Here is a 10,273-nt window from a genome sequence, read left to right as displayed (position 1 = left end):
AACTAGTTTGCGTGTCTAATTGAAGAAAAACATTGGCTGGGGCCCATGAATCACTGATGGGGTACGTTTGATGTCACTGCTGCTGGTGCAGGTTCAACATCCGAACTCAGGAGTCCTGTTGTACCTTTTCTAAACCTGCAGTTTAACCACAGTCAGTTTAATGGAGCCCTGTTTTACAGAAACTGGCTGCAGTTGAGTCATAGGTGCAGCAGGGGCCGCTCATGAGAGTCAAGAGGATTGTGGATCTAAAGAGCCCATTTAAACTTGCCTCAAGCCAAAAAACAGTTTCTTTAAATGCCACATTTATACAATTTGACAAATTGAAATAAAATGAGACTGGGAACTGTCAGCTGGCATTTATATAGCAAATTCCCAGCCTTAATTACTATACGGCAGGGAGACCCTGGGTTGACCAGTGTTGTGTAATGTAGATCCATAGAAGTGAACAAATTAAATTTAAATTAAAATTAAATTTATAGCAAATTCATAAAGTTTCCAACATGTTAAAATTCCAGTGATCCAGTTTATTTAAACATTTAAAAAAAAAAAATTACACAAAAATAAAACAAAGCCCCAACTTAATCAAACAAAAGGAAAACAAGCATGGTGAGCGATGCCACACTGATTGTTTCGGTTCCGAGCCATCTTGATGTAGCCTTCTTCTCCAAACTGTACATCCCCAGCTACAAATGAAGCAGCTGCTGTCATGAAACTCAAAATTAAAGGAAACAAAGAGACCCAGTCCATCAACCAGTGACTCAGAACAACCTGTTTTTGACGAGCCAGTAGTCCTGTCCTTTCTCTCTGCCGTAACCCACAACCAGCGCGCCATGGTTCACTTTCTGGGTACACCTGTTGTCCATGTACACGCCTGTTGGTTACAGGAGGGCAAATATAGGAACTCTGACTAAGATTCAATCTGTGCATCATTTTAATAAAGTAACCAACCACGATGGTAGAAGTGAAACTGTGGCCTGGAAGCATCAACTGCAACAGCGATGGGCCCCACAAGAGCCACTGCCTCCTTCAGTGCAAACTCATCCCCCCTTGGTAGGCAGTAATACCCTGAGCAGTTAGCAGCCCGATACAGTGGGTTGTACTTGCAGTGATTATGCTGAAAAATGGATGTTGAGTCGAGTTAGTAGACTCTTTAACATGAGAAACTTCTAGGTTTAATCACAGTCTACCTGCAAGTGGAAGCTTGACTCACCTTTCCGACATAGGGGTAAGCATCTTCAGAAGCAATGCCTTGGTTATCAACAACATACTTGAAGGCATGTGCTATTAAGCCACCATTGCATCCCCGGTTGCCATAATCTGTGGTGCAGTCAATCAGGTTTTGAGTGCTGAGAGATCTCAAAATGCCTGTAGACTTTTTAAGTTGCCCCTCAAGAGCTCCAGCCGCACTGAAAGCCCAACAAGCGCCACAAGAACCCTAAAAGAAAGGTTACTCGTGACATGATTAAAAATGTAGAGGTTTCCTGTTACATGTGTGGATATCTGAGGGGACCAGCTAGGACCTCACCTGCGTTTTGACTGGAGTTACCAAGCCTTTATCCCTCCAGTCCACTGAAGCTGGTAGAGAAGCATTGACTTTTATGAAGCTCGCAGCAACCATCTCCAGGTCAGATGGTACCCTAGTGCCCGTGAGAGTGCCAGCGATCTCCACGGGGGTCTGCAAGCGTGGAGAAATTACACATCATTCACCATCAAGTGATGTCAAGTTTGAGGAGAATCCTCACCATGTCTCCGAAGTGGTTGATTGCCAGTTCGTAAGTGTGCAAATTCAGTGAGGCTTCCAGGTTGTGAAGATTAATCAGTTTCAAGTTCATTTCCCAAATCAGTCTGCGTCCCAACTCCTCAATCTGGAACAAATGTTACACCAAATCTTCTGTGGCATATATGTGCACAGTAACTAAGCCAGAGTTCAGACATCCAAACAGCTTGATGTTAATGAAACACAAGGTGGGTTCTTGTTCTAAAATCAAGCTTAAACAGACCTATATGCTTAAACCAAACCCAGCTAAACACTTATATAGATGAAGACATGAAACACTCATGCTAAAGTTACAGGATTGAGCACTTGGTATTTTTCCACCTTTGTTTTACCTGGTGAAAATATACTTTCTTATGCGTTTTCTTCCATAGCTCCCAGTGTCGATCTGTTTGCGAACTGATATCGGCCACTGCAAATCCACACAAGACTGTGAAAAGCAGGCGCCGAAACATTTTCAGAATCTGGGAAAAGAAGAAGACGGGTTCCAACCACAGTGTGACAAAGCAAACAGCCTGCAGTGTGGCTCCTGCTTTTAAGTGGACAGCAGCAGCAGCAGAGTTTACAGGTGGTATCAATTTACATTTAAAGTCAGCTGAAGTATGTTAGCACTGAGAGGAGGCGTCTTATGAGCCATCCACATAAATTATATGCAGTTCAGATTATTTGACAAACTTGAAAAAAACCCATCAAACCTGCATTCACTGATTTACTCGGGTACTTGGTAAAAAGCAGTGAATGCCTGCCATGTCCATCCCTTCATGGCCACAGTGCACTAGTGTTGAAAAAAACTCCAGTAAAAGTTAAAGTAGTGATTCAAGTATCGGCTCTGAAATGTACTGAAAATAAGAAGTAGTTCGTTGGAGGAGATTTTTACTGGCTATTTTTTGTACAAGCTTACTGAACATTGTGCTATATTAATGTATTAATGTAACAATAAAATAATATCAGCTTGAATCATTTATGTAGAACAGGATGAGAGAAAAAGAAGGAAAAAAAGCTCCATTTTCTTTGCCTCTAAATGGGAAAAGGAGTACAGTCCAGTCTGGGGTTAAAGTGGAATCAAAGGGTGGGGGAATCAGTTGTAATTGCTCAGTGTGGGGAAGAGAATCACAACTCACTTTTTACTGAGAACTTCAGTAGATTTTCTTTAAAGTACAGGCTGTGATCAGCTAACCAGCTGCTCTTTGCAGATGTACACACCTGAATTCAACCAGATGTGAGCAGATGTTTCATGAGTTGTCCTGGCTGATGCCCGTTCTCTACACTGACTGTATACCGTTTATGCTGTCTGTATACTGTGCACCAGCCACGTACTGATTTAAAAGCATGAGGACTTACATCTAAGTTTCACATTTCCAGTTTAAAAGATAACACCGAGCAGTCCTTATTTGTTTAACAAATGTAGGGAGTGAAAGCAATAAGTTTTCAGGAAAAAAAATAGTCAAGCAAAGTTCAGATACCCCAAAATTCTACTTTAGTACTACTTCTACTTCCACCTCTGATTAAAACTGATCAGTTGACAAAACCTTTATTGTTCTTGAGTGTAAATTTGTGCTTAGAAATGTACAAATAAGCGAATGTGCATAAAGTATTTTTACATGGCACAAAATGTTATGAATCTTTCAATTTTTTCACTTGTCGTTGTCACTATTATTAAATCTGTGAGGTTTAACATGCAGAAAGAAAAGTAAATAAATACTTAGAGTACAATGTAGAAACAACACTACTGAATGAGAGCTGAAGTATTTCAGTCTCAGACATGTGTGAGTATGTAGTCAGACATTTAAAGTACAGTGATATGGTTTTGTTTTTTTATCAGATGAAAAGTTATTTCAGTTGGTTGGACTTTAAACATCTTTAGTGCTGATGTGAAATAAAACACAGTGACACTGACTGGTCTTTAATAATAATTTAAATAAACTAAGTTGAGTTAGTGGGCCATATTTTCACACTGTAGGGTAGACTGGAAGGCTGGCGATGCCGCAGAGATTATTCTTGTTCCGGGCAAGCCGAATGTAGCCTCCTTCTCCCCATGCAGTTCCCCAGCTGAAAAGACAAAAACATTCACATCTAGGTTCAAAATATTGGAAATATTTTACAGGTTAACAATCGGAGGTACGTTTACCTATTTTTCACCAGCCAGTAGTCTTGTCCTGCATCTGTGCCATAGCCCACGAGCAAGACAGCATGATTAATCAGCTTTGGGTTGCAGCTTGGTACGTTGTATAAACCTAATAAATGCAGGTGCGTAAGTTAAAAAAATACATAAGGTAAAAAATATGTGGTACAGCCGGTCAGTGGGCTACTCGTCCTAATGGCCTCACAAGGGCTGACAAACCTAAAATTACAGCAGCGGTAATGTGCAAACTTTGCAATGAAAGTAGGAGATGTATGACCTCCCTGAGGGGGCTCCACCAGTTTCAAGTGAATGAATGCATGATTCTGTTTAAGCCACTTAACAAAAATCAAGAGGAGTTATCCCTCTGGGATTGAAGCCTTTTGTCTGGATCAGAGACCAGCAAATAAAGTAAAATTCACTAGAATCTCCTGCACCGTGAAGCTTTTAGCCTCCTCACCTCCACTGTACATATGAAAAGATTCCAGCATGGCATTCACGGCCACGGAGATTGGCCCCACTGATGCCAAAACTTTCTGCAGCATCTTCTCATCTCCTTCTGGAAGGACGCTGAATTTGGAACAGTAGCCAGCCCGTCCCTGGACAGAATAGCGGCATTTCCCATTCTGCAAAGAGAAACGAGACATTTATGAAAAGACAGAAGCACTGTCAGTCTTTCTGTGTTTGTCCACCCTCTTTCCTACAGTTCTCTTTGTGCGTGTAGAGGATGACCTTGTGTTCGTAGGGATAAAAGCTCTCCGAGTCAACGCCTCCGTTGCGAATGACGTAGCTGTAGGCTTTCGTGATGTAGCCTCCTCTGCAACCCAGGTTTCCGTCCTGGGTGCTGCAATCCACCAAGTTCTGCGGACTCAGGGAAACAAGTGTACCAGTGCGCTTCTTCAGCTGGCCCTCAAGAGCTCCCAAAGAGCTGAAGGCCCAGCATGACCCACACAAACCCTTAGAAAATAAAAACAGTACAAAGTGTCACTTTTGTCAGGGGATCGCGTTAATGATTTTCCTTTTCTTACAACACCAGATCTCACCTGGTTTCTGACAGGACCCACCAGGCCCTCTTTCCTCCAGTCCACATTCGCAGGTAACGATGAGTCACTCACATCCTTAAAAGTGCCATTTGTGAAATTAACGGTCTCCTCCAGCTTCAAGCCGTTCAGATTCTCATTGATCTCCTCGGCTGTCTTGGGGGCAAAGAAATGGCAGCGGTAAATAAAACGAAAACACCATTAAATATCACCTCTGCACAACAGCATTGTTTTCACTTGACACCGAATGTATAAAGACAGCACCGATCTCGGGTTGCGAATGTGCTTAAAACCCATCATCGACTGAAAAGCAAGCTGAAGCATTGAAAGAGCTCCACTCGGTCAATTCATTCTGTTCCCACCCACTGTGAATTTTGCACTCGGCATTAACAAATCTCTAATGGAGATGCTGGCTGTGTGTTTGCCCTCCTTGCCCTTCCAACTATCACCTCTGTCTTTGACGAAGAGCATAAAATACAAAAGGTGAACGGTCCAGCTGTAGCAGATATGGCTCTGTGTCATTTTATCTTTCACAGCAGCTTTAAAAACAGAATCTTTCTCCTTACATGTGAGTGTATTTCAACTGCCTCACATTATTCACCCAGGCAACTGCAGCACTCTGTCCTCTGACAGCGGGCCAAAAGCTTGCATGTGTCCCAAACATTTCTGCCAGTTTCCTGCAGAGAGCCAACACGCCACGCCCATCCAGGCTTTACCGCTCGGGCTTCCTGGATTTTTAATCAAAAATAAAACCCCTCTAACTTAGAATACAATTCCTCTCTTGTTTCTGCACTTGTTTTTTTTTTTTTTTTAAATATTAACAATCCATTCATTCATTTAAAATATTATCCATGCAGGAACAAGAAATCAACACTGTAACACTGACATGTTGCTCTAATATTTTAAGGTTTTTTGCACTTTGTGTTTGTGGTCTTTCAATGTGCAAAACATTTAATGAAACCTTTTTCTTGAGATCCTTTTATTTAAAATCCAAAGTCCACATAAAATGCAAGGTTATCAGACATTTGCACATAAGCAAAGTATTTCATTTAATAGTTTATACAAGTCCAACCTGAACCAGAACGGCACAGAACCAACCAGTTTGCAACCCTGCAGCTATGCTGTTATTCTATTTTCTGTTATATATTTCCAGCATTACATAAGGGTCCTTATGTACATAAAAATAAGCATCTTGATTGTCCAGGCTGGCCCAGCCCATACTGGATTAAATTAATCTGATTGTATGAAGGGAGATTAGAGCCGCTCTATAGGTTAGGGTTTAAATTAAGCCCGCCGGGATGCAGTTTTATCCGCAGATTAACAGTGGCGGTCATTCATGTCCATCTTGCACCAGCAAAAGATCAATGTGCATGAATGCACTTGAGGTTCTGATGGCAAACATATGGTTATGTTTACACGGTGTTAAAATGTTTGTATCCACCAGAGGTCTCTCAGATACGCTCCTGTGAGTGATCGCTCCAGTCTGGCGCTGCAATTCGTGTTGTTCAGTTTAACAGAATTGCTAAATGTTTTCAGTTTGGTTGATTTTTCTTCTTGTTGTCAAAATTTCTGCCATCATCAGCATAACTATACAATGATTTGGGAGTGTGATTTGTGTAATAGTTACATATTGGTTAATACATGAGTGAGACAGACAAGCAGAGAGAGAGAGAGAGAGAGAGAGAGACACCAATCCCGTCTGTGTAGAGATTTTCGACTTTATACTCGATATGTGGCTCAAAGTGTGGCTGCAAGGCCATAATAGTCATAATATAGACTGGAGGCAACTCAACCCCCTAATATTAAAACATATTTTAAAAACTTGATATTCAAATATGTTCAAAATGTGCCCCTCGATATACTGAGATTAAAATATAACCCAGAGATTTTCCTGTGCAGGGAAATACAGGGAAAAAAATCTTAATAATAACTAGACAAATTACTGTTATTATTCTGACTGATTCCAGCTGTACAGCGCATGTTTGTTGTAGTGGTTTTGCCACTAAATGCTGCAAACGGAGTGTAGACACTGCAGGGTATGCGGACCACTGCAGAGCAGACTTGGACTGAGAAGGACCAGTAAGATCAGACTAAGATGGACGGCTTTTCGGGGCGACCGTGGCTCAGGGGGTTGGGAAGCGTATCTGTAACTGGAAGGTCGCCGGTTCGATCCCCGGTTCTCTGTCCTGGTCGTTGTGTCCTTGGGCAAGACACTTTACCCTACCGCCTACTGGTGTTGGCCAGAGGGGCCGATGGCGTGATGTGGCAGCCTCGCTTCTGTCAGTCTGCCCCAGGGCAGCTGTGGCTACAACCGTAGCTTGCCTCTACCAGTGTGAGAATGAATAGTGGCATTGTAAAGCACTTTGGGTGCCTTGAAAAGCGCTATATAAATCCAATCCATTATTATTATTTTTGTCTGGATGAGAAGACAAATGATGACAATGAAGTTTCTGAATGTTGTTACAGTCACTGTATGAAACCAGCTGTGGTTAAAGTCAGCAGTTACTACCACAATCGTATGAGCGCCTATTCTGTAGTAGATCTCACTTCTACTTTACATAGAATTCATGGTAATGCCAAACCAAGTGCACTGATCCTGCAATTGTTTGTTCCTCTTCTGTCTTCTACTGTTGCTACAGCTTTGTTCAGCACTCAGATATTTTTCCTGTGGTCACTCCAGACTGCAGATAGTTTTAGATCATTTAATGCAATTCTATCCATGAGCCTTGAACCTGTTTTAATGTTACTAATGAACGACTGCACAATAACAGATTGTTATCTAGATTTAGAAAGTTTAGACATCCTGTCTTCTCAGCAGCAGCATCCTACCATGTCAGCCAGGTGGTTCAGTCCCAGCGTGAAGCTGTGCTTCCCCGCCGAGGCTTCCTGGTTGTGTCTCAACACCAAGTGCACGTTCTTCTCCCATACTGCCCTCCTGAAGTCGATCTTGGTCTGAAACACAAATCCACGCTGTCTCATTCAAACCTTGCCAGAATATGTGATAACAAAGACAAAATGTCTGTTCAAGTCCTACTTGATTATCATAAACTTTTCCATGTTTGGTTTTCCACTCTTCCCACAATTTGTTCACAGCGGGCGAAGAACAGGCGAGGACCACGAAGGCCAAAAGCAACACGGCACACAAAGTGTGCATACTGAAAAGGAAGGGGAAAAAGAAAAACAGATGTAATCCTTGTGTAATCAGCTAATCACTTCAGTGGTTCAGTTCAGTTCAGTTTATTTATTATTTCAAACACATAGATTCACCAACATTTCATAATATCATTCCATGCAGTTGTTTGAAAAGGAGTAGGCAGAAGTATATACTTATTTAGCCCTACCCCCTTCAGTTTACATCTTAATCATTTCCTCGTGATCTAAATTTGAACAACAAAAACTTGTTGCCTTCAACTTAGGCAACTTGGATTGCATTTTGAAGTTTCAGTATCTAACTTTCTGTGATTTGGTGTGCACCTGAGGTTACTTTTGGTCTAAAACTATGTTAAATTCAAACATGATAATGTTTAATGCAGTAAAAGTATTTTCCTTTAAACTGAAAGATGTGAAAAGTCGGAGCTCTGAGAAGTTACAAAACTCTACAAGAGAGTCACAGTATAAACAGTGCGGGAATGTATACAACTCAAACACAGAATGATAAACTCCAGGTTTCCGTCACCACTGAGCCTGAAAATGGTCACGCAAACCCTTTCATGGATGAATTATGACAACCTCAATGAGGATTTTTAGGCATCTTTAGGCATGAAAAGATGAATAAAAATCCTGATTGAGGTTGTCATAATTCATGCATGAAAGGGTGAGATAACAATAATTACAATGAAACACGTCATACATCTATAGTAGCATTAAACAACCAGTGGGTGGCAGGGTAAGGAGTGCTACATCAATGCCCGATGTAGTGCTTTATGTGCAAGTATACCATCAACACTGACACAAATACAAGAAAACAGCCTTTGAATAGCTGTCCACTGTAGTGACCACTATGCGTGAAAGGGTTAAGCATGATTAGCATTCAGTGCACAAAACCACAACACTGCATTTTCAATAAAACATAGTCTGCAAACAAAAGCAGAAGAGCCTGTAAACATGATTCTAATCTACAGAGCAGAAGTCTGAAGATTACTTCATCGCAAAACAGAGAAGTTCAAGCCGTAATCTCTTACTGTAATCTCCCAGCTTCTTTCTCAGTAAATCTTTTCCGACACCATATGATTATTCGCTTACATCCATAACCTTAAACAAGCCATTAATTTAACAAGACGTGTAAAAAGAAAAGAATCACACTCACCTTGTTGCAGAATGACTTCGCCCAGAAAGACAAGTTCACCCGGTTTGAGCACACTTAGATCTTCACGCCTTAAAAGAGGAAGTTTTATTTCCTGATGCGAGCTTTTATGCATCTGCTCACTGCCTCGTCATGTGAATCTAATTTACAACCAGCTGCAACCACACAAACTAGGCTTCCCGTATGAGAGTTGCACGTGGGGAAAGTTAAATGATGAAAATACCCTTGCGTGTGGAGGGAAATGCGTGCGAAATGAAAACGTTTCAGAATAAACTGATAGAAATGATACTGATTTTATAGTTCAGGGAGATTTTTTATAATTAATCACGACTTTGAATCATATTTTGACGTACTGTAGCTGTTAGCTGAAATGAGAAAAGGGCACATGAGCTTAATTTATTATTCTGCCACAACCAAAAGCAAAATCCAGATTTACTGCCTAATGATGCTAATTTAAATCGAATTACACAGGGTCAGAGCGAGTCTGTTTTGAAAGCTGCAGTTTAATCATCAGGGCTCTTTGCCTTCAAACATGCTGTGGATTTGTAGAAAACTAAAAGAGGCGTATTAAAAATGCTCTTTCTTTCTGAATTCTTGTTCTGAACGTCGAGCCAGAACTCTTGATCATTCTTGTTCAAATGTTTTTCTTTTATTCTTGAATTTGACGTGAACTTCCTCGCATCTTGTTTTTGTATACAAGTGGAAACAACCTCAGGATGCACCATGATCCAGTCATTCAATCTGATGTGGTCTGTGCTGTATCTGTGTGGGTCTCCAAAAAGTATACTGGTCCTTTCAATGCAGAGGAGCAGCTTCTCTACTCTGACATGCAGCAGCCATTCATCTAAAATGTGACTTTTTCTAACAACTACTGGGATACAAAAGAGAGAAGAGTTGTAAGACTACCACAAATAACCGCAAGAAGATGACAGGTTCTCCTTTTCCTCTCATGCTTGTTGTATTTACTTCTTGAGTGTACTTGGTAAAGTTGTATGTAAATAAAGCTGCGGATTCTTAGCTCTGACAGGTTGGGGAAT

General features: G+C 41.1%; 1 protein-coding gene and 1 pseudogene across 1 annotated transcript; both read right to left on the bottom strand.

Annotated features, from left to right (window-relative positions):
• Nucleotides 1–582: 582 nt before the first annotated feature.
• On the bottom strand, nt 583–2,229 carry LOC102793340 (cathepsin S-like; annotated as a pseudogene).
• A 1,060-nt stretch (nt 2,230–3,289) lies between these two features.
• LOC102793048 (cathepsin K-like) lies at nt 3,290–9,304 on the bottom strand. The gene is made up of 8 exons (XM_006787904.3): nt 9,240–9,304; nt 7,968–8,088; nt 7,763–7,885; nt 4,937–5,089; nt 4,626–4,850; nt 4,354–4,519; nt 3,903–4,008; nt 3,290–3,823 (listed from the first exon to the last, which is right to left on the bottom strand). Exons 2-8 carry the CDS (start codon nt 8,085–8,087, stop codon nt 3,724–3,726), a joined length of 993 nt encoding a protein of 330 aa, XP_006787967.1. The 5' UTR covers nt 8,088; nt 9,240–9,304; the 3' UTR covers nt 3,290–3,723.
• Between the last annotated feature and the right edge of the window lie 969 nt (nt 9,305–10,273).

Source organism: Neolamprologus brichardi, chromosome 22, assembly GCF_056152115.1.
Source record: "Neolamprologus brichardi isolate AB-2024 chromosome 22, ASM5615211v1, whole genome shotgun sequence".
Lineage (NCBI taxonomy): Eukaryota > Metazoa > Chordata > Actinopteri > Cichliformes > Cichlidae > Neolamprologus > Neolamprologus brichardi.
Note: the sequence above shows the minus strand (reverse complement) of the source record. Positions and strands in the feature narration are given on the sequence as shown.

What these genes read in the sequence shown, in the direction of transcription:
- LOC102793048 (XM_006787904.3), bottom strand. Translation starts at nt 8,087, where the DNA reads ATGCACACTTTGTGTGCCGTGTTGCTTTTGGCCTTCGTGGTCCTCGCC. An exon ending in GAAAAGTTTATGATAATCAA is followed by an intron (nt 7,886 to 7,967) that starts GTAGGACTTGAA and finishes TTTGTGTTTCAG; the next exon opens with ACCAAGATCGACTTCAGGAG. An exon ending in TTTTCATATGTACAGTGGAG is followed by an intron (nt 4,009 to 4,353) that starts GTGAGGAGGCTA and finishes TGCATTTATTAG; the next exon opens with GTTTATACAACGTACCAAGC.